The 23,200-nt window shown below is 43.3% G+C and overlaps 1 protein-coding gene across 3 annotated transcripts; it reads right to left on the bottom strand.

Moving 5' to 3' along the window:
• Positions 1-3,836: 3,836 nt before the first annotated feature.
• On the bottom strand, positions 3,837-19,808 carry LOC116939155 (syntaxin-1A-like). 3 transcript variants are annotated; one of them, XM_032947217.1, is made up of 11 exons: positions 19,552-19,808; positions 18,153-18,236; positions 17,363-17,462; positions 16,651-16,725; positions 15,572-15,756; positions 14,554-14,662; positions 14,291-14,364; positions 10,759-10,896; positions 8,515-8,625; positions 6,756-6,870; positions 3,837-6,336 (listed from the first exon to the last, which is right to left on the bottom strand). In XM_032947217.1, the coding sequence occupies exons 1-10, from the start codon at positions 19,690-19,692 to the stop codon at positions 6,793-6,795; spliced, it is 1,095 nt and encodes a 364-aa protein (XP_032803108.1). In that variant the 5' UTR covers positions 19,693-19,808; the 3' UTR covers positions 3,837-6,336; positions 6,756-6,792. The 3 variants fall into 3 exon arrangements, with proteins under 3 accessions (XP_032803108.1, XP_032803107.1, XP_032803109.1); XM_032947216.1 differs by having other exon boundaries at positions 3,837-6,870; XM_032947218.1 differs by having other exon boundaries at positions 3,837-6,870; positions 15,683-15,756.
• Between the last annotated feature and the right edge of the window lie 3,392 nt (positions 19,809-23,200).

The raw sequence follows: 23,200 nt of genomic DNA, 5'->3' as shown, positions 1-23,200 counted from the left end.
TTGGGTTAAACACACTGCAGTGTTGTAACGGGTGACTTTTAATTAAGAGGTAATTAAAAGGAGCAGATGAGAGGAAGATTGGTAAATTTGGTACTCAAGTGAGGAGTAAAAGAGACTGCCTGTTGGAATGTTAAGGTAATGAGCAATTATTTTTTAAAGAGGCGAATTAAAAAAAGGACATCGGTGAGCCCAAATGGAGAATTTGTAAATGAAATCGACTTGTTTTGGATAAAAATCATAATCCGAATCTTTATGTATCCTGGAGAATCCGATGATTTTTGAAGCTCTATTTCACAGATGTCCAGTAGGAGCGGGTCAGAACGTTACACTAAAACAATACAAAAAAAACGATAGGAGTGCAAAGTATTGGAAAGGTAAGCAAATCACCGGAAAAAAATATATGTAGATAAATGTGCAACTAAACAATTTTTCGATTTGAAGCTTTCGTGACTGCAGGGATTCATCTTATTGGTTCTTTCGGTAAAGTCACGTAGAAAGGAAATAATAAAATAATAAAAATACAACATAATAAAATAAAATTATCACGACGTTTCGGCCACAACACAAGCAGCTGTCCTTGTTGTGGCCGAAACGTCGTGATAATTTTATTTTATGTTATATTTTTATTATTGTATTATTTCCCTTCTATGTGACTTTACCGAAAGAACCAAGAATATAAACAATTTTTATTTTACCAGGTGAAGGCCACTTCGCTATTACTTATTTTTCCTCGTCACAAATGATATTGCAACGAAGTGGCTTATAATGTGGAAATGTATCGCAGCCAAATAATGTAAACCTCGGGTTGTGAGCGACGTCTCTATCTTAAACCGCATTCAACAAACCGGATGTGATCACGTGACTATATGATGCAAGTTATTATTTCAGCACTGCGATGCAGAGGAAAAATGCAAAGGTTAAATGTTTAAAAAAAGATCAAATCTAGTTGCAGAAGGTTGGGAACATTTTGCCCGAATCTTGGCAACAGATTCAAGAACCAAGACAAGTGATTAAATGGATGTCACGAATATAAATAATGGATTAACAAAGTATTTACGTGGACAGTGCGCTGAATATGGGGGTGGGTGGTATGTAAAGCAGAAGCAAAGTCACCAAAAACAACCGCTTTTTGCAAACCGATTGCTTTAATTAATTGAATTTGAAGATGTTTATCATTCTGCTAATAATTGCTTGAGAATCACGAGGAAAGCAAGAATGGGCACCATGCAAAACAAATCATCAGAAAATTGTACCTTTCTAAAATGCAGCTTTGTGTGTGTGTGTGTTTTTAAAGAGGTTGAAAAGCGAGCAAAAACGTTTTAGGAGATGAGTTCGTTCTGATTGATTGCGAGTCACTTATTGATAAATGGATGTATTGCAATATTTTTGGCAGATCGCAATCATTACACTTTTTTGGGCATTATCAAACTTTGTTTTCATCATTCCAATCTTATCTCCAGAACCAAACGCACAAGGAGTGCAAGGAGGACAACCCTCCCCCACCTCCGCTGTTGGTATTTGTGTTTGCCTTCCCAGTGCACACAGCCGCGCGGTTGGAAAAGGTGGCACTGAAGACTCTGGCCGAAGGTGTCATTTTACAAAGCTAAACAAGTTGCATGTGATCCTCTTAAGAGTGCGTTGCCTTCATGCTGTGGGAGACCCCGTGCGACGTCTTTGTTTCACAATGGACCCATGCTGATGGAAGACACAACGACTTTGTTGTTTTGATTTAAAGCTTTCGTGACTGCAGTAATTCATATTCTTAGTTTTTTCGGTAAAGTCACGTTGAAGAGAACAAAATAACAAAATATATATAAAACAATAAAAAAATTCTCACGACGTTTCGACCATAACTCAAACGGTCATCATCTGATGACCGTTTGAGTTATGGTCAAACGGTCATCATCTGATGACCGTTTGAGTTATGGTCGAAACGTCGTGAGAATTTTTTATTGTTTTATATATATTTTGTTATTTTGTTGTTTCTCTTCAACGTGACTTTACCGAAAAAACTAAGAATATTACTTTGTTGTTGTTGCTGCTGCTGCTGTTATCCTGTAAATTCCCACTGCTGAGCAAAGGTCTCTCCATAATATAGGCTTTTTTGGGGGGCTTAGATCGCGTCAATATATAAATGTGTCGTTAAACCCGCCACCACCCGACACAGCCAATGAGTAAGGTTTGTTATGTAAACGGAACATTCCAATTCGTTACTAGTAGTCCACCGGTGTGTTGGAGAGCACATCCATGCTGTTTACACGACAAGCCTTACTAATTGGCTGTGTCGGGTGGTGGCGGGTTTAATGACACATTTATATTTGCCCGATCTAACCCCCTAAAAAAACCTTGTATTATGGATATTGGTCGCGAAAGCCTACGTGTTAAAGGGTCTCCCCCACTTTCTTCAATTTCCTGTTGTTCTTATCCAATAGTGGCCTCTGAAATCTTAGATTTTCTCTGCTACTGCCTGCGCTCTTCCACCGTCTACCACCGCTTCTCTTGCATTCCCTCGTATACACTTGATTTTGAATACAGTATGTCGTGCTAACGATGCTGACTTGCTCATTTCCAAATGATGTCTTTAGCAACAGAATCGGTGACTCGTTATTTTCCTTATTTCGCCTTTCCCTAACCTACCTGACTTAACTATTAAAATACTTCCACCTCCCGTCCATAAATTACAAATATTGTACAACTGAATACAGATTTATGCGCAGACACTGGTAATAGTAAAGTCCAGTTAATTGTGACTTTTACAATGTTTTACTTACCAGCAATTGTGCAAACAATGGTGTTCTCAGTTTAACGCATTCTTTTTGAGAAGAAAAATAAAACAGACTGCCAACAAGATAAGACGGTCGTTTTCGTGAAGAGTAGGAGAAAGCCTGCAACAACGGCTGAAATGATGGCTTATATAAAAAATATATATCTATATTTGTAAATACTCAGCACGTCTTTTGTCACGATATATCACATTGCAGCGCGGAGAAGATAACTTCACATGAAGGCGACATTTATCGTACATTTTTGTACACGTGTCTAGGTGTTGATTGAAATGTTAATACAAGTCACAGGCACCTGGAAAGTAATTTTATTGTCCTAAAAACATACTCCGGGCTCAAGCGTTTATCTTGAAAGGTTGAGTTCTTCAATACTTCTCATTGAAACTAAACTGGAACGGTCAGCCTTTCATTGAAATTTAGCAAATGCGTATTTAGTTACATTTCCGTGAAAGAAGGCATAAAAAAGTAAAAAAAAGTTTGTGTGTATTACGTTACAATAACCAGTACTGTACAATGCTGTCCAGAGCCAGACTCTCACCTACGCACCTCCAATTAGCGCGGTTGGCGCCATACTATGCGAAAGAAGTTCAACATACATACATACACAACACACTACAATGTTGAGTTAAAGCTTTCGTGACTGCAGGGATTCATATTCTTGGTTCTTTCGGTAAGTCACGTAGAAGGGAATTTTATTGTTTTATATTTGTATTATTTATTGTTTCCCTTCTACGTGACTTTACCGAAAGAACCAAGAATAACACACTACAACGTATACATATGAAATAAATAAAAACACGGCTACTAAAACCCCGGTGTGGACCAATACAAAGCTAGCCTTGGGTTCCCATAAGGCCCAAACTGGATGCACTTGACGATCAGATGTTATGTGGAAGGCAGTTTCAATCGCGTATATCTATTATATATACGTATTGTGTATTTTGCCCATATTGGAGGCAACGCTCATATGGCATTTAGTTTGTTAATAGTCTAAAAAATATTGCTTAACCTTTTTATAACATTGGAAATTAAAGAATAGACTGACGTGAACCATTAAAATGATATATATTTTTTATTAATCGTACAGGTATATGCCGTAGAAAATGCCACATAACAACGTACATTTGTAAAGAGCATGCTTTGCTCAATGCACATAGTATTAAGAACACAAGAAATATGACCAACACGGTGTATTTTTAGGGTTAGGGTTGGGGTTATGAATGAACAGAAATCCCATGCTAGTCTGACCCTTGTTAGAATGTATATTTTATTATGCCATAGTCTGCATGAATTTCCATTCCCCTCCACCCCCCATGATTAATTGACAACGCTTGTACTGCACTTCGTAACCGGGCCACAACATGAATTTAAATACGATTGCTTTACTCTTGGTTATCCGTGGGTGGATAGTAAAAGTTTCCCGGCAAAATAAAAAATAAGGCAAATATTTTGTTACGTGCAGACTTGTTTATAATCTGCTCTTCACTTGTCAAGGGTTTATATCCTGGTGCCCACGTGACCACAGACATATCTATAAGTAAACCGATCCTTAAAATACACTGTACATAAACAGATGACACATTCCGACATCGTCATTCCTATTTTGTGTACGTTAATACAAATGTATATTTCAAATCCTAATTAAAATGTGTCTTGTATAATCAGCATTAGTATTTTAGCCGGGCCACCCATTCTCTCTCGTTACTTTTGTCTTAATTGCTCTTAATTATAATACAAGCTTGTATAAGTTTAAAATTGTATTGCCTAGGGCACACTTCTTATTTATATTTTGAAAGAAAAAATAGCGTTTTACATATTCTAAGCAATTTGGTAATCATTGATAGAAAGCATTCTGAATGTCTTTGTTGACGTGAAGTGCATTATATAAAATGAGAAGTTATACGTGCAGACTGACTGATTGATTACGCCCGATAATGGACAGTTGATTGCACTTTCATTTTCAAAGTCAAGATGTTGAGACCAGCAACGAGTGTGCCATCCAGCCCCTGGAGCCCTCTTCCATCAGCACACGTGGGTCTCAGATCTGAAGTGCACCACCTGGTGATATGTAAGGAATGTCTGCTCCTATGTTTATAATGCCATAAAACCATTTGTGCATGACAGTGTAGAAATAAAGGTTTCATATTACACGAGTTGAAAACGTTTGATGGGTGGCGCATCGGTACAGCGGATAGTGCACTGCCATGTTAACCTGCCCCTCCGAGTTCGATTCCCGGCGATGGCTAACATCAGTGGAGAGCGATAATTTGATCTGTTTTGACCACTGTGGTGAAGTATGGCTGAACAACCCCTGTGACTGACAAGGACTCGGGAGACTTTTATCTAGCAGTGGAGTTATAAAGGGTTGCAAATTATTAATGTTGGATATGTATACCTCTGATTTCGCACCTCCGATTAGCACGGTTGGCAATGTACGGTGCGAAAGAAGTTCAACATAAGTACCGAACTGCATACATTGATCTGCTGTTAAACCGCAAAACGAGCAAATACAAAAGCAATATAAGCTCCCCGTTTCACATTCTATACAAAAATATAATAATTTGACATGGCCAAAGAATAATGTATGTAGGGAAGAAATAATATCACCAGTTCTTATTAACATTCCCGATTGGGGTAGAGTGGTCATCACCCTGGACTGTGAATCCAGTGACCTGAGTTTGATTTCCACATTATTTTTTACAAGGTAAGGCACACTGAGCCATGTAGCTATTTTTCATAAGCGACCTGATCACAAATTATATCTCAACAAAGTGACTTATCACGTGGAATTTTCTAGCAATCAAATACTCTAAACGCACGTTTCTTAATGTGGAGGGTAATATCGGAGGACCTGTGAAAAAAATCCACACGACCATGGGGAGAACAGGACACTCCAAACATACGGGCGTAGTCTGGGTCTGGATCGAACCCACGTCCTCCTTTACACCAGGCGAAGTAGGTAACATCTAGGCACCGCCCGATGTTAGCCACAGCTAACATCAGTGGTGAGTGACCTGTCAACCTGTCCTGGGCACCCCCGCAACCTCTTCACCAACCCACACTAAACAGCGTGGTGAAGCATAGACAAACAATTCCCACGACTGACGCGGGCTTCCATCCAGCAGTGTATTGACGAAGGGGCTGTAAACAAATCATAATTACTGTTACGTATTTTTTCATGCAGCCAAAGTCGTCGATCACAGGCGAGGAAGGGTGCCATCAATGTGTGTTGTTGCTAAGGAAATACAGATAATGGCCCCAACGGTAGCACGTTCGCCGCTTGTTGTAAAGGTTCGCGGTTCGAGTCCAGTGGCCGCCCTGGTAAATACTGCGGGTGTATTAACCGTCAAATACTACACTCCGTCTGCTTTACACAGTGGAAGTGAAATATCTCGTGACGTCATTTGCAAGAGTAGGCCAATGTGTGTACCTGGCCTCATGGTCCAAATTTGCCAAAAACAAATAAACGAATTACAATAAAAAAGATACTCAAATGGGATTACGCATGGCGACCATTGCCCTCGACCGCAAATAAAAGCTTGGCAGGATCCTCCTGAGAAAGAGTCAAATGAGTCAGTGAGACTTTTGCCGTTAATCAAGCGTCATAATAATATGGATGCTGAATGTAGCGCTTTCCAATGCTGGCATTTAAAAATCAGCTGATGGTTTTTCGAACAGACGTTTTTTTTGTAATGCTAACAATGTAACCGTACATGCACTAAAAAAAAACAAGAAATATCAAACGGAAACATTGCTCTCCGCAACTTATGATCAGTCTCAGGCCACTGCAGAAAATAAATATACATGATTAAACGAGCAATAGATAGGACAAGAAGTTGCTAACATGAACTTGTTAATGTAGGGCCCTGAACTGCGACAGTGGCACATAAACATACAAACGCAAATGTGAACATAACCGCGCGTCGTTTCGGAAAGCAACAGAGAAGATGATTATAATATTGTGACACTTACCAGGTGTAAAAGCCAGCACGTGCTGTCGGTGGAATGTTTATCCGTAAATTCCCCCAAACGTAGATGCGACCACAGTTATTAAAATTATGCAACAGATTATGATGATAATCTTCTTCTGCATCGTTCAAACCACCAAGGGGGTGGGGGGGGGAACAACATCAACAAATAACAAAATGTCCACAAGAGTACAATGGCAGATATTTAATCCAAGACACTCAACTAAAAGTTAAAGGTGCGGGCCTGTGATTTATTGTTCATGCCACTGCTGGAAGAGCGCCTCCGCTAGTTGGAGCTATCCCCTCCTGGAGGGTATCTTTGGCCTACTCTTTTACGCTGCCTAAAAAAATGTGTTGAGGTCGGTGGGAGTACCCACACGTTACCCCGACAACACGAGACCTGCCGATCGCCCAGTGTGGAGGGGAGTCCCCATTTACACTGCTGGGTAGACAGAGGTGGACTTAAAAAAAAACTTGCACCACCGTTGCAATGGCATAGATCGAACCGGTGACTCCGGGATTGGAAGTCCTGTTGTGCTAACCATCGCACAACGGCATCATCTCGAGCAGAAAACAACCGTAACTAAAATGTACATAAATCAGAATGTTTAGAGAGGCAACTACACAGCATGGTGCTCTGCGGTGATGACGCAGCACCAGAGAGGCACGCTGCCACAACAAGATTTGCTGTAATGACTCTCTTTTCCCAAGTTCTCAACGTATCATTCAAATGACGATAACAGCTATGTAACCTGGGATAGGATTATGGTTCCCCTTGAATTTGAAAGATAATTTATTCCGTCTTGCATTTTCTTCACTTAATAAAAAACGCAACTGTCGGATCGCCGTCTCGTAAGTATTGTGAGCGTGCAGCTTGTCAAAGGGAGAATAAGATTAAAGGGTGACTGTATATATATTTATCATTCTATAAATGTCTTATCCGAACAAGACCACGCAAGCATGTTTAGCAATCTCAGACGGCTGAAAGATGTTGCTTAGTCTCCACTGGTGTTGGACCAGATGACGCCAAAGCCGTCTCGGGTGTGGACCAATCAAATTCAAGGACAGTGCATATTATTATCAGAGTTGTCTCTTTTGTTTGCATTCTGACTGCTTGTGTTGTGGTTACTGCAAACATGATGCCTTGAATAAAGGTGTCAGTTTTTGTGCCAGTTAAAAGGGTAAAACCTATTACTATACTGGTTCGTATCATTTTATAATAGTGGTGGCACAATGAATTTTCGCTATAAACCCGGTGGCCTGAGTTCAATCCCTGACCACGGTAAACATTGGGGAAGTGCGGCAAACCAATTCCCACGGTCGCCACTGTTTGAGGAGGCCTTCGACCAGCAGTGGATTGACAGAGGGTTGAAAACTATTTGTTACAATGTTATAATACCACAAAATATGGTTTCATGAAAATAACAGTCAAGGCCAAAAAAAATCATACTTTTTGGGGGAAAACAAGAGATGGAGGTTTCCCATTGTAAGAAAGAGGTGTTGACCTCGAGATAATGGCGCATGTCTTGTAAGCTGAAGGCCCCGCATGCACAGTCCATTAAATACATTTTCAAGGGAGCCCGCTTCGAAAAAAAAAGAATACGAATTAAACAAAATAACAGATGTGATTTGTGTGGTAGTTTGCTGAAGCGAACCACAGTACGGTGGCGTTTAAAGCCAATTGCTGTAATGCGCATGGGGGGCGGGGGGTGTGTGAGGATTATTCACCTAATGTGCACCTTACGGCGGCTGCGTATACGTACCCTGCGGGCCTTACTCTGGTATTTGACAGCTTTCTTCGTTTCGGAGACAGCTCGCTCGACATAATCCACGGAGTGCTCCACGTTGTACTCAATGCGGTCAATCATTTCTCCCTGCGCGTGTATCCATGGGTGCCGGTGTATGACCAGGGGGGGGGAGGGCGGCACGTGGTGGTATTTAATCGTAAACCAATTCCAACGCTCTCGACGAACGATGAGAAACTCACCACACAGAACAGTGTGCGCTGGCTGTGAACAAATAGTAGTTGTAGGTTATTTTATTAATCGCAGTAGGTGAGCAAAGTGTCTGAAGGTGGAAATTGCAAGCAGCCAGCAACAAACAGCAACATTAAAGTTTGACGAGATAACAGTTAGCACTGTCAAGTTCAAGTCAATTGAATTTTTGTTTTCACAAATGGAGCCTTGCTGGCACAAATCTGCCACTCAAAAGTGCCATCGCGTGAATACTCAACGCTAAATGAGAACATTCTAAACAATAACAAATGAATGTGTACGTATCATCTATAGTTAATAAGTTGGGTTTTTTTTACGGCCTTCTTGCATTCCAAGCGTGCTTTTCAATCTTTCAGCACACATTTCTCGCGGGGCATCTCCATGGAGTTGAATGAGTGAATCTCACAGCGTTATTTATTTACTGTTTGCCTTGCAGTCAAGTCTGCTGACTCATCAAAAGATCAAATTGCCCATGCAGCATGTAAACACTTGTTGTTCCGTGCGTTAGTGCGAAGTACTGTACTATCCTGTTTTGGGGGCCGTCCATAAATGACGTCACGCGATTTTGGACAATTTTTGACCCCCCCCCCTCGTCACACGGTGTCACAAAATGTCAGACCCCCCCTCAAATATGACGTCACAAAGCTCTGACCATATTGAAAATACAACATGCTTCAAATCGCTTTAAACTATTGTGTCATTGTAGTGCGTATTTAATGTGGCGCTGCACTCTGATGTTGTAGGAGTGTTGTTGTAACGATTAGTGTTGTTCTAACAATTCTATATTTATTTACAGTTGCGCATTTTGATGTGACGTCACATTTCTCAAACACCCCCCCCCTCGTCACACATCGTCACAAATGTCTGACCCCTCCCCCCTCCCCCCCCTACGTGCGTGATGTCATTTATGGACGGCCCCTTAGCTACGACCTCGGCATTTTCAAACCGGATGTTGTGTGCCTGGCTCACCCGGCGGCGTTTTGCAATGGCTGATCATACGATAGAGCCTGTCCATTTCGCATGCTAGGCTGGTGGTGTTCCTTCAGGTGGTAATGCCGGTAATCAGGACGCTATCCGTTGAATAGGGAGACACCACGGGGACGCTTCGAGGGCTCCGAAGCAAGGGCTGCAACTGCCAAACGCAAGCAGCGCGCCGCGCTCGGAGGAGAGACGCGTGAACCTGGCCGGAGAGCCCGCTCAGGCGTGCACACACCTTCCACGCGAAGCCAAGAATGGACGGGCTGCGAAAGCGAAGTTGCTGTCAAAGAAGAAGAATCGCTGTCCGCTTCGATAGAGCCCCCCACCCCCCACCCACGGCCAGCAGATTTTGTATCTACGAATGGCCAGCTGCACTCGCTACGGACGGAAGGTGTGCGTGGACTGACACCGAATGAGTTACGTGGGGGCACAATTGCCCCAAATTTCCGTTCAATTAAACTGATGGGTCCGTGTAAGCCTCGAGAGCTATTGTTGTACGTGCAATGCACAGTTTTTGCGTGGCATTATATCTTATGCGATTAGCACGGTGTGGCGTGAGAGAAGCTCAACATACATACAGACTCGAAAATCAGCAGTTGCAGAGCACGTCTGCTCAGGCTTGGCACGCGACATTCAGGCTGAGCTCCGAGCTAGAAGAGAACGCTTCTGCCCAGGGCTGATATGGGCGGCTATTGAAGATGCAAACACCCCCCCGCCCCCGCCACCCAAGTCTGGTATATAGATTTTTTTTGAAAATCTAGATTGAAAATTCATTTCTTTAGAACCGCTTTTTGTGTTTAGTTTGTGGTCTTTCCCCCGCACCTCCGATTCGCGCTGTTGCCCACGCACGGTGCGAAGGAAGTTCAAAGTTCATACGTGCAGACATTTTTTTTGTGTGTGTATGGGGAAGGATGGTCTGAATGTCATCCTAACCTGGAAACCGCTTTATTATAGATATCCTGGATAAAGAATGCAGGGCACGAGACATTCATCAGGGAGGTTTTTCTTTTCATTGCCGCCGTGTTGGCATCCCACCTGACTCTCCACCAGCATGGCCATGTCCAAAAACATGTCGTGCAGCTCGCGGACGCTGCTTTCCAGCTTCATGATGTCAGAGTGGCGTGACTCGATCTCGCTCAGGGCCTGCTTGCTGATCTGCGAGTCGACGATGATCTGCGCAACAGGGTTCGTCAAGGGCCGTGAGCGTCGTCATTCATCGCGATTGTCACCGGCACGAGTCGTTATCGTCGTCTTCATTTAAAAAAAAAATATTCACGTGTTTTTTTTTTGGGGGGGGGGGGCGGGGGCGGGGGGGGGGAGTTCCGAGGAGGTCTTGGCAAGATAGCAGCAGCACGTCGGTTCACAGCAAACAGCCAATTGATGATACACAACGGATCGAAAGACTACAATTGTTGACTAGAACGTAATATAAATGGCATGGAAGGTAATATTGAATGAAAGTGATAACACGTTGTAAAACTGTGTGTCCAATCACGTGCCACGATGTAAGTACACAATTTGTGGCACACGTGGGTACATTATGAATCTCGTAATTATCACCTACTAAAGTACTACTAAAGTCACCCAGCAATGTCTGTCCGTCCCTCGCGTGACGTCACTGCACGTGAGGCCCACCCACCTCATTAATACTCATGAGTGGGGTGGATTTTTACACTAACGCAGAGGAAGGTCGAGCTGAATTAAATCATTTATGACGCAAAGTCGCTTCAAAAATGACGTTTCTTTCCAGAAAGTGACGGTAAAAATGTTATCTACGCAGCACAGTGCTACATCCGTGCGTGACGTCACTGCAAAACAGGCCTCCCCCTTCATTAATATTCATGCCCGCGTGGAAATGTTCACTAACGCACTCCACAATTCCGCACCCCTCCCCTCATTAATAATCATGAGCGGGTGACGTCACTCCACATGCCGCACCCCTCCACAATAATCATGAGCGGGTGACGTCACTCCACATGCCGCACCCTTCCCCAATAACCATTAGCGGGTGATGTCACTCCACATGGGGCAACCCCCCCCCCTCATTAATAATCATGAGATGAACATTTTTTCCATTCAATATTTCAGATTTACTGCAATATACACTCATTAGTATGCACTACTAGCAAAAATATACACTACGAGCCAAAAAGCTAGTAGTAATTATTTACCATCGTTTAAAAGACGTGATCTGATACAAGTGGGCTCATACTCGGATCTAACTGGTTCCAATCAGGTAGTGCTCAGTGAGAGAAATCTCTATGATCCCAGACAGATCTGAAAAAGGGAGCCTTGCACATGTGCATTCTGCCTCTAAAGCGATATATCTGACTGGAGAGCAGGGAAGACATTATGTTAACCAGGTGAGAGCAGAGATATGGAGGTACATTTTCCAGGTACACTTGTACGGATAAAAAAAATATAGCAAGTGGATTTTTGCAATAACTTTCCACATTCATCTAAGAAAGTCTTTCCCACACGCTGCGATGACACTCTCGAAATTGGAAATCAAGCACAAAGCCAAAGGCAAACATGATTGAACAAAAATATTGTAACATGAAATAACAATTACTTTCAGTAAGAATACTCATTAAAAGTATTATTCTGGGAAAAGAAGCACATGTAATATTTTCTTAGCGTTATAAGACGGACTTTTTCACCGTCTATTTAAAAGCAAAAGTTGGGGGTGAGCCTTATTAACCGCGGATGTGCGTGTGTGCGATCAGATTTGTATAATATTATTAAAAATAAGCACAAGTTTGGGGTGTGTCTTACTTTCCGAAGCATCTTATATATTGGAGAATTATGTAAACGATTATTTATTTGTTTAAATCGAGGTGTAACAGCCTTGTTACAAAATCGGTTCAATAATTTTCGTGCAACAGAAAGCATGCGGTACAACATTTTGCTTCAAAAGGTTTTTATCGATCTTTTTGTTGGATAACGTCAACACAAACTCTTCCTACCATGCCCAGCGTTGTTTTCGCGTTATTAATACAATTGTCCCACGTCTCCGTATCCCCGCTGAAATGATGACATATAGCTCTCAATTGCCGCCAATGTGAATTCTACCAGTGAATGGCAACGTATTAAATTTAAATGGATTCTGTCATTTAATTAGCGCACTTGATGTGATTATATCGTGCACTTTGTAAGCATATATTGTGTCACACAGCTCACCATACATTAATTATGCAACACCACTTCAACCTAAGTGGTCTCAGATGGACAAATGTGATGCAGAATGATTTCAAATTAAAAAAACTCAGTGCAATTATTAGTAATACTGCCTTATTAACTAACATTGTCACCAATTCAAGATCTCATGAGTACAGAGAGGGCAGAGAGAATAACCGACAATAGTTTGAGATGATCCTCTATACTGAGCTGCCCTTCAAACTTTTAACAAAGATAACAAATGATCAGTTTTGAATTGACGTGTGACAGTTTTTTTCTTCCTATTAGCACATACCGAGTAGCATATATAAATATTACGTTTAGATGACCTCAATGTCAATCAATTACGTTGGTTTGTCCAATTAAGTATGAGTTACCCTTGCAAAACTGTCTATTGAAACAATAAAACAAGGCCACACATTTTAACGAAAGTGAAGGATTATACACTCGTCGGCCAAAATAATTTTTAGAAGGGCTCTCTATATCGCAGCCTCTAGTGGGAGGCACGTCCAGCAGAATCATCAAAATATGTATTTAATCTGGAGGAATCCGATGAGCTGTGAAGCTCTTTTTCACAGATGTCCAATAGGGGCACGGGGTCAGAAATTCCCAACAACGAACAATGCAGAGACACGATAGGAGTGCAAAGTATGTGAAAGATATGCAAATCACAAAAAAATTAACTAAGCTATCCTTATTCTACTTGGTAAAGCCCACTGATCCATTGGCTTCTCTTTCAGAAGCGACCTGGCCACACATGATAGCTCAACGAAGTGGCTTATCATGTGGAAATTTATCGCAGCCAAATAATCTAAATAATTTAAACGCATGCTTCTACATGTGGAGGGAAAAACCGGAGGACCCGGAGAAAAAGATCCATGCGACTTTGGGGAGAACACCCAAATTCCAAATATACATCCATAAAACAGTTTTTTTGGGTTAGATCGTGTAAATATATAAATGTGTCATTAAACCCGCCACCACCTGATACAGCCAATTAGTAAAGGTTTTGTCAGGTAAAGAGAACGTGCCAATTCATTACTAGTACAGCACACCGGTGTGTTGAAGAGCAAAGCCACAACATTTACAATCTGAGTAGGACGTTTCACCAATAATTACAACTAGCTTCATCAGGCGGCAGCCAGATTTATATATTTACGCGATCAAACCCCAAAAAACCCTGTATTATGGATGATATTGATCACGAAAGCCTACTGCGTATTAATCCAAATATACAGGCGTCAGTAGCGGCATGAGCAAGCAATTGCAGGGCTGCAACTTAGTGTATTTTATGAGTTTTATTTTACATCATGGAATCTCAAGGCGCTGGCTTTAAACAATTAAGGAGGTTACCGCAAAATGCAAATGTTTGGCCCCTCTGTGTCCTCACCCCAGAAGAAAATATCGTTGGGTTTCCGCTCTCAAGCATATCCTCCAGCTCCTCGTTCGTCGTTAATTTCCCAGCTGTGCAGAGAAAGAGAGCCAGAGACAGAAGAATTATAACATGTTAATCATTGTAATTCCACATTAATTACCCTCGATCATAATCCCATTCACACATTTACATGGGTCTCATCGTCCATTGGTGTATGAAGCATGTGTGTAGCTGGGCGCGCGTGTGCGTGTGTGTGCACGGCATGCATGTTCACATACTGATCTCCAGCTGTCTCTGTATGCGCTGCTTGCAGCGCTCACGGTAGTCGGACTGCGTGGCATTATATTCGGACATCACTTCTACAAACTTGCGAGACAATGTCGAATGCTGGCGGAAGTATGGGGGGGGGGGGGGGATAAAAACAGAAATATTTCAGCAAAAAAAGAAACTTAAAAAAAAAACAGATTACAGTAGCGTATTGCGAAAGCCGAGTTATTGCAAAAGTGTTTAACATCGTAATGTGATCCAACTGTCCCCTATTAATATAAAATGTTGGGCCAGATTAAAGTTTTGACATCGTGGCTGTAACATTTCATATTTTCCGTTATGTGAAATTGGCCAGTTTTCATTTGTTGTTGCGTTAACATCAACGTCACGTGATGGCATAGTCATGAGCGCACTGTGCTATGAACTCGGGGGAAAAAAAAAACAACTGAGTTTCATTCCTGGCCACGGTCTACATCAGTGGTGAATTCAAATCTGAACTAGTCCTGAACCCCCGACGCACCCCCCCCCCCCCTTCTCCCATGCTTCACGAATCCATGCTGGCCAGGTTGGTGAAGTATGGTCAGCAAACGACCCCTCCGCCCCCGTGAGTGACACGGGATTGCGAGGACTCATCCGGCAGTTGACCGACGAAAGGTTGACATTAATGAAAATTGTTCATTTTAATCGTGATAATCAACGCATGCAAACATACATTCACATTCAAGGTCTGGCAGCCGACATATAGTTTGCTTGTTTCTTTGAATAACAACAACAACATTGCATTCACATTTATTGTGCATTATACATACGGCACAAGCGTATCTCTTGCAACATCTCAGTGAATTAAACACTGATAAATGGGCAGCCGCCTCATGCTTAATTAATTTTTAGACGCCAATTCGTGCGTGTGTTTTTTTTTTGTTGTCAACCGAAAAGCGTTGCCTTTAGCTGATGGAGGCGACCACTGCGGCGATCTCACATTATACTCGGGCAGACAAAAAAATAATAATGATGACTGCGACTTATCACCATAGCGACAGGTGTGTCATCACCCAGGCCCGGTCCAAAATTAACTCGGTTGCAGCGGAGAACAAACAGCCCATGGTAGAACGTCGACAATGCCCTTGTCAAGCAGAGCACCTGTGTTTTGCGTATCCTCATGTCAGCTGATGACCTGTTGGCTAATTCCTCCTGTTCGATGCTCGTCTCGATTGCTAGGATCAAAGAGTGAGGGTAGTGGAAGGCAAGGGGTTTTTAAGGGACGGAGAGGAGAGAGGTAGTCGTGAGCGAGATGGAAATATTACTTACTGGTTAGATTTATTCGAGAAGATCGAATGAGTTTGAGTGCATATCAGGGCGGCGTGTTAGTCAATTTAAACGAATCGTTGTATAATGCATGGCCATATTGCATATTCCAAATCTAATACGAAATGTACTTTTCAAAAATGTGTGTTTTATCAATGCGTACACAACGGAAGTTATTATCGCACAATTAATAAACGCTGCTACGTTATACAAAGCATTTAAAAAAATATATAAATGTGTCTCGTAGAAATCAAGTTGTTGACTTGATTTCCATGAAAGTTATACACTATGTAGCTTGAAACATATCAAAAGATGTTTGCCAAATTGAAATGTAGTGCGACCTGCTGCAACATTTATGTGTCATATGTTAGGTACTTTAATATCACGTAAGAACATCGTAACGGCACTTTCAATGTACAATTACTCTTGTAAACTAGAGCATATCTCAGAAAACACTTGAACACTTGAACATACTCCAAATACTGGGATATTGCTATCCAGGGTAAAATTGAAAAATAAAAATTCTCAAAAGAGAAAATGTAGCGAAGGTTCTGTTCTGCACTTGACTTCTGCTAAAATTCATGCTCCGAGACCTACAAATATCCGTCTGACTGTTATCGTCACTCACGTTTCTCTCTGTAATGTACGAGGCATCAGTGTGGAGGCCCTTCCACCAGCAGTGCTGTGAGCAAGCAATTGCAAGGCTGCACCGTTACTTTTACTTATTTAGAGGCGCGTTATGAATATATATAAAAATATGCACGATACAAAAATGTACAAAACCTTTGATGCAATCACCATACCTTTCAGCTTTGAGCGAACTTTATTGGCCGTTACTTTAATGTTAGCCAAGAGCTTTTCCAGTTCTTCTTTGGTCTCTGCAGAGGAGAAACTACAATGCGTCAATGCAATGAACGTTTGCAGCGAACCCCGCACTGAACAATTTGCAACAGGAGTTTACGTTGGGTCACCGCGCGCACTCGGAGGCAATAATGCCGGTTCTGTGATTCTCGCCGAATAAGTCATTTATTAAATGCATATTCGGTTATCATTTTGGTGCACTACCTCGTTTTCTTTTAGCAATGTCAAGTCATTTGCCCTCCACTGTGTGTTCAGTAGTTAGTAAAAGGCTGTAGGGGCCAGTGAAAACATTCACTCAGTATTTTAGTCCATAGGCTCACCCCCCCCCCCCATCCATGAGCAATGGCACGAGTCATTAATCGGTGCCCGACTCTGGAGCTTTGCAAAGTCGCAAAATCTTCCAAATGCTTTTGCTTCGTCAACATATCGAGGAGATGTGCAAGAAAATAATGCTGAAGAACAACGGCTGCAAAGGTCCGCCACGATCGTACGCGTTGTGCCAAGTTGGCCTCGTTCTTCGCAGCGTGATTCCACCACGCTATACAAAATAAATAAAGGGTATCCTTCAAATTGGCTCGCGTAATTCGCACGAGAGCAATTTTAATCGCCGTTCACATTGTGCGCGCTCGTGCGAAAGTACTCGGATCCACCCACTGTCGTCGGAGTTTGGTGCCGCCAGGATGGAGCTGTGTCTTTTTTTGACTTCTTCCACATTTTGTGCAATTTTCCCAACGTAGTCTCGAATCTCTTCCACCTAAAAAAAAAACAGCGACGAAAAAACACCATCAGACGGTGTCGTCCTTCGCCCGCACCTCCGATTAGCTCGGTTGGCTACGTACGGCGCGAACGAAGTTCAATATACAGCACATTACGCGCCACACACAACGCACGCGAGCAAGGTGCTCCGTTGTTTTCGAGACGCTGTAAGCCGTGGCATGGACTCGCACGTTGCACAAGTGGACAACGTACGCAGGGTAATGCCACCATTCCCACCTGTTACAACAACAGCAGCAGCAACAACAACAACAACAACAAAAACACCACGTTGGCTTGGGAAGCGCACGCCGCTAAGGGTTGATGGAAGAGGCGGTCAAGCACAATGCCCGTGAGTGGAAACCATTGTAACGGAACGCGCCTCCAGAGGAGATGTCCACCTATGATAAGGCAGCGATGAAATGAGCTCGTGGGCAGGTGCAAGGCATTTTTTTGGAGAGACCTTCATTCAGCAGTGGGTTAACCGTAGCTGATTGATAACGGGCATTGGCACCCCGATTGCAAAAAAGTCACAATATTTGCTGCTTTTCACTCAAGTTGTTGCTGGAGCGATGCATGTTGGTAGGTGTTGCACTCACACGAGCACCAAAAACAACAATCGAAACGCCTGGTAATATTGTCCCAGAATGTTAGCATTGCGCGGAGATTAAATGTGTGTCAACAAAATTACCTGACTGAAGAACTCATCCATGAACTGATCTCGGATCAAATTGACTGTGACATCGTCGTCGTCTTCGTCATCGCTGTCCTTTCCCTAATGGCATTAGGTGAACAGGACACTCTCGTTAACAGCTTATTATATTAGACACAACCACGCAGTGTGTGCATGCATGCATCCACTCACGGACGGTCTTCGAAAACAAGATCCGTTTCACGTCCGTGCCTTTGTGTGATACATCTCTGCGTCCTTCAACATGGATATTATGATGCCCACATGCAATGCCTTATTGTATGATTATAATATTTTCGTGCGTAATCCCCCTCCCTCCCTCCAGCTTCAATCAAAGTTGTTTGCAGAATGGCTGTGTTTGGCTCGCTGCAAATCTCCCCTGGGTGCAATAACAACCGACGGAACTGCTTCCGTGTGCAATAAGTACAGAAAAAAAAAGATTTCTGGTATCAATTCTATTGCACGGGGCCATTTATCCCGATGAGTGTGAAGCGATCGACTGGCGTCTCCCACCGTGACATATTTTATTGAATGCGTTTCAATCTCCATTTCGGGGCAAACCACACGCGCTGCTGCTGTTGTTGTTGTTGCTGTTTCTGCCGCCCGTTGAATGGAGCGCTCGCAAATGCCACTTGTGCCACCGTTACACATTACACTGGTGAATGGTTCAGGCTAATATACGTGGTGGTGGACGCTGGGGTGTATTGTACACCAATAAAACGCTACCTGCGCCGATTCAAAACTTGAAGTACAATGTTTTTTGGTTTACATATAGGAACGCGTTTATATAACGTGTCAACGCTTCTCCAAGCGTCCTGTGAATCACGACAAGGGCCAGACAACAAAGGCCCCTCGGGCCTGATTCATGGGAGGGCGCTGGCAGAGTGAGTTTTCCATTAACGCTTGATATTGCGACGTTGTTTACAACATCGCTTGGTTTACCTGGGAAACGGAGAGAGCGACTGTGCACTATATTAAACGGATTCGGTTGCACTCTCGCTGTCGCTGGACATCGTCGGATGCTTCCGCCAACACGCAAATCACACGTCGGGTAACACATTGCACGAGCGTAGTCATCCGATGGCTCAACGTAAAAAAAAAAAGTTACAATACGCAACGTAAACTTACACATCGAATAAAGGCTGTAGTTTAACACGTACGTGACGAGTACACCCGTGCAAGATCACGTCGACCACGATAACCATAATGCTAATAATACTCGTGGCATCATCCTTAGTTAAATGGGTTTGTAGCGGTGGAGCCACGGGGTTCAACATTGTATCCGTGAGCGCTGTCCATGGTACCTCCGATGGCGCTCCGTGGCGCAGCCGCTGCTTCGGCCTCTCGGCACACGGCGAAAAACAACGGAGGAGGACTGCGCCCCTTTTGTGCCACTCACCGCACGTAACTCCTGCATCCTATCCTTCATCGCAGCGAGCAGCGAGGCGAGGAAGTTTACCAACGAGTTCAACTTTGCGCCGCACGGCCGCGACTTGCTCCTCTCCCTGTGTCGAACGAGGGCCACAGTCGTAGAGTCCATCCGATATCGCCGGCTGGTGGAGCTCTCTTTGGCAGCTCCTCGCTCGCTCTCTTTTTCACGAATCCGCTCGCTGGTTTGCCGGAGAGGTTTTTATTTATTTTTCACACTGTACTATATTGCAGCTACCCCACCTACCCCCCCCCCCACCTCCTCCCCCCCCCAACTGTGAGTCCAACAGTCAAGTTGTGTGTACATAGAACGTTGTTTCGATCTTTGAAAGCGCTCGACAATATTTGGCAGAGAGTTCATGGTATCTGGTTGGCGGTTGTTGTTGTTGTTGTTGCGGCATCATCGACGAGGGAAATTAAACGCATGCATATATGTTTTAATAAGGCAAGTGAATCTCGTAAGAGGGTTCCAAATGCAGTAGACTGATTTAAATTGCCAACGTAATTACGCCAGCCATATCCGTAATGAATAATCACTCCTCAATGCACACGTTACACGAGTCGCCTGTGTCCTTTCATGAAAAAAAAGGTTTTCTTACGCCCAGGTCTCGCCTGTAAGTAAAAAAAAAGATATATTCCCACAGGGATTCGCAATCCGTTTAAGGGATATGCGCCTAAAGATAGGATTACACGGAACTGCCGTTCTTACCCACGCTCCTTGAACGGCGTTGTTTTTTTTCCTTCTTCACATAATCATTTGAACCACGTCTGCGAGTTCATCCACAAAAGGCAATGGCACACGTGCATATAACACGCACACACAGATAGCGAACTGTGTCACAGTGTATTAACCTTATTCAAGTATCACAATATATCATTGTCCCTTCCGGCAAGGCAGAAAATTCAGTTTTTCAAGAGTCCAAACACAATCTCTACATGAGAGTTTCGTACGTGGTTCAAGTATACAACAGTGAAATACCATTTTTTTTATTTTTTTATTGTGGTCGAGTAAGCTCTTGCCATGGACGCACGCACAAGCGTTCAATGCTGCAGCTGTACAGTGCTTTTTATTGTAGTTGCACCTGTTGCACTCAATCAAGCGTGGGTAGACATGGCCACGGAGCCAAGGTAATGATAGGTTAAATAACACTTGGGACCTTTAAATGCACGTTACTTGCAAAAGCAACAAAAAAAACCGTATGACTATTCCCAGACGTTAGCATTAGAATATTGATGTGTAATAACCGTGATGCATAAAATAACTCCAACATTAATTCGAGGTGACCTTTCATTCCAAAAATCCACAAAGAGGCCTTAAAAATCCAATAAATGCATTTACAAAATAGAGTAATTTAATCTGAGTTGATGGATGATGGTTAGCGAGAGAGTAAGAGGTTGTGGCCACGAGACACCCAATTTTCGAGGCTGTGGAGGTAATAGATTGTTGGCTGTTGGGGCTCATCCTCTCGTATTTGGCGGTGTATTTCCTATTCGCCACTGCAATTTACACCCACACACAATGCTCAAGAAGAAATTGCCCAAGCATCCTCCTGCGTGGAGAAATAAAGGACGCTTTTTTTTCGAGGTTTTTTTTCGGAGATACGTTTCCCAAAAAGAGAGCGCATTTCGAATGCGGCAGAATACATTCGCTTATCGAGGGCTGCGTAAAAAACCTACGCACTTTCTTTTCGCTGCACGGTTCCATGTGAACCGAAGCAGGAGGATTTCTCCACAAACTCTGACTGCCCGCCAGATGATGCTAGTTGTAATTGCTGGCGAAACGTCTTAGTCGAATTGTAAATACTCTTTTTGTTCTTTCGGTTAAAGTCACGTAGGTAGAAAAATAATAGAGCACGACGTTTCGATCGCCACACAAGCAACCGTCTTCAGGTGAGAGAGATAGGCTATGATTTTTTCTAGCTACGTGACTTTACCGAAAGAACTAAAGAGTATGAATTCCTGCAGTCGCGAAAGCTTCAAATCAAGATCAAATTGTAAATGTTGTGGGTTTACTCTCCATCACACCGGTGTGCGGAACTAGTAAAGAATTGGCACGGGTGTAACGACACATTTATAGTCATGCGATCTAACCCACCCCCCCCACAAAAAAACCTCTATCATGGATACACAATGGTTAAAACAACTACAGTACGAGTAAACATTACATGTGCTAATTTGGATGATACACTATTATGTACGTATGTTGAACTTATTTACTTAGCTTGTATTATTTAAATCTTGACTGAAAGCTTTCGTGACTGCAGGAATTCATACTCTTTAGGTCTTTCGGTAGAGTCACGTAGATATAATTTTTTTTATTGTATTATTTACCGTGTTTGAACTATTTTATGTAAATGTTTGCCCTTTTTAAGCAGTTCCCTGTCTGAGCGTCTCCTCTCCGTGATTTCTCTCTGTGGCTAGCTCACTGTCTGTCGCCGTGTGCACGTTGAACTTCTTTCGCACCGTACGTAGCCACCCGTGCTAATCGGAGGTGCTGGAGTTGGGTGCAACAAATTGAGCACAAAAAAGCAGCGAATGAAGGAATGAGTTTGCAACCTCTGTGTGTGTGTGTGACGCAGTGTTCTCTGCGTTTATACTCTCTGGTTCTTTCGGTAAAGTCACGTAGATAGAAAACATAATAAAAGAAACACGACGTTTCGGTCGCAACACAAGCGTCCGTCATCAGGTGAGAAAATGATCTGCTGTTGTGGCTTTATATAGGCACGGGAGGGAGAAGGGGAGGGTTTGTAGAGTCGTGGCTGCAGGAGTTCACGGGGCCAGAGGGTTTGTGGCGTGCAGGGACGGGTGACTGTGTAACCTCTCTCCGTCTCTCTCTCTCTCCGTGTGTTTTGCTCAGGGCGCCCACTCAGTACCGAGGTGGAAACAGGCCCAGGGGTCGCACACAAAAGCAATCGAGTAATTTCACAGCCTTGACATTCAAAACCACCACCAACAACAACAATCATAACTACGATCAAAGACAAAAGATATCCTGTATATCCTGAGACTGTCGGAGCAAGTGCTGTTAGCGAGCACCTATGAAGGCCGGCACGGCACACAAGGGGATGGGTGGCCAGCACCACGCCCGGCCGCCTTTGTCTCCCCAGTGGCAATGAGGCTGAGCCCACTTAGGGGAGGCCCAGGACCGGTTCAGATAATCGTTACTGGTGTTGACCGCGATCGGGAATGGAACTCGGGCGGCTGGGTTTGAAGCTCAGTGCGCTACCGCTCCCCACACTCTGACCACCATTACCACAATAACCACATTTCCACATCTCAGTTATCACCACCCACCAACGCTGCCTTCCCAGTTTCACGGGATTGCGTGCAATCCACTTGAGCGATTGCCCAATCGCAGTGTCACGTGATATCCACCGAACAGGGTAGCCCAGATGTCTTGTGACTCCCAAATTAATTTACCCCGAACATGTTTCTCCTTCGCATACTAATTTATATTTTAAATAAACCTCACTGAACAAAACTATGTTTTAGATAATTATATGGGGCGGTCGGGGGAGGGGGGGGGGGTCACAAGACATCTGGACCACGCGTATAACTTGGCAAGCCTCCCTTGTATTCCTGCCCGACAAGGCTGGACTCGGCAGCCGAGCGGCCCAGTG

The sequence above is a fragment of the Petromyzon marinus genome, chromosome 5 (genome assembly GCF_048934315.1).
Source record: "Petromyzon marinus isolate PM22_M1 ecotype Great Lakes invasive population chromosome 5, UKy_Petmar_22M1.pri1.0, whole genome shotgun sequence".
NCBI lineage: Eukaryota > Metazoa > Chordata > Hyperoartia > Petromyzontiformes > Petromyzontidae > Petromyzon > Petromyzon marinus.
Note: the sequence above shows the minus strand (reverse complement) of the source record. Positions and strands in the feature narration are given on the sequence as shown.

Bases quoted from the DNA above. Each gene is read 5' to 3' on its own strand.
- LOC116939155 (XM_032947216.1), bottom strand. From the start codon at position 19,692: ATGGACTCTACGACTGTGGCCCTCGTTCGACACAGGGAGAGGAGCAAG. The intron at 15,757-16,650 runs GTATGGTGATTG...CTTTGATCCTAG, and splicing joins AGTTCGCTCAAAGCTGAAAG to CAATCGAGACGAGCATCGAA. The intron at 10,897-14,290 runs GTGAGGACACAG...CCTGTTGCGCAG, and splicing joins CAACGATATTTTCTTCTGGG to ATCATCGTCGACTCGCAGAT.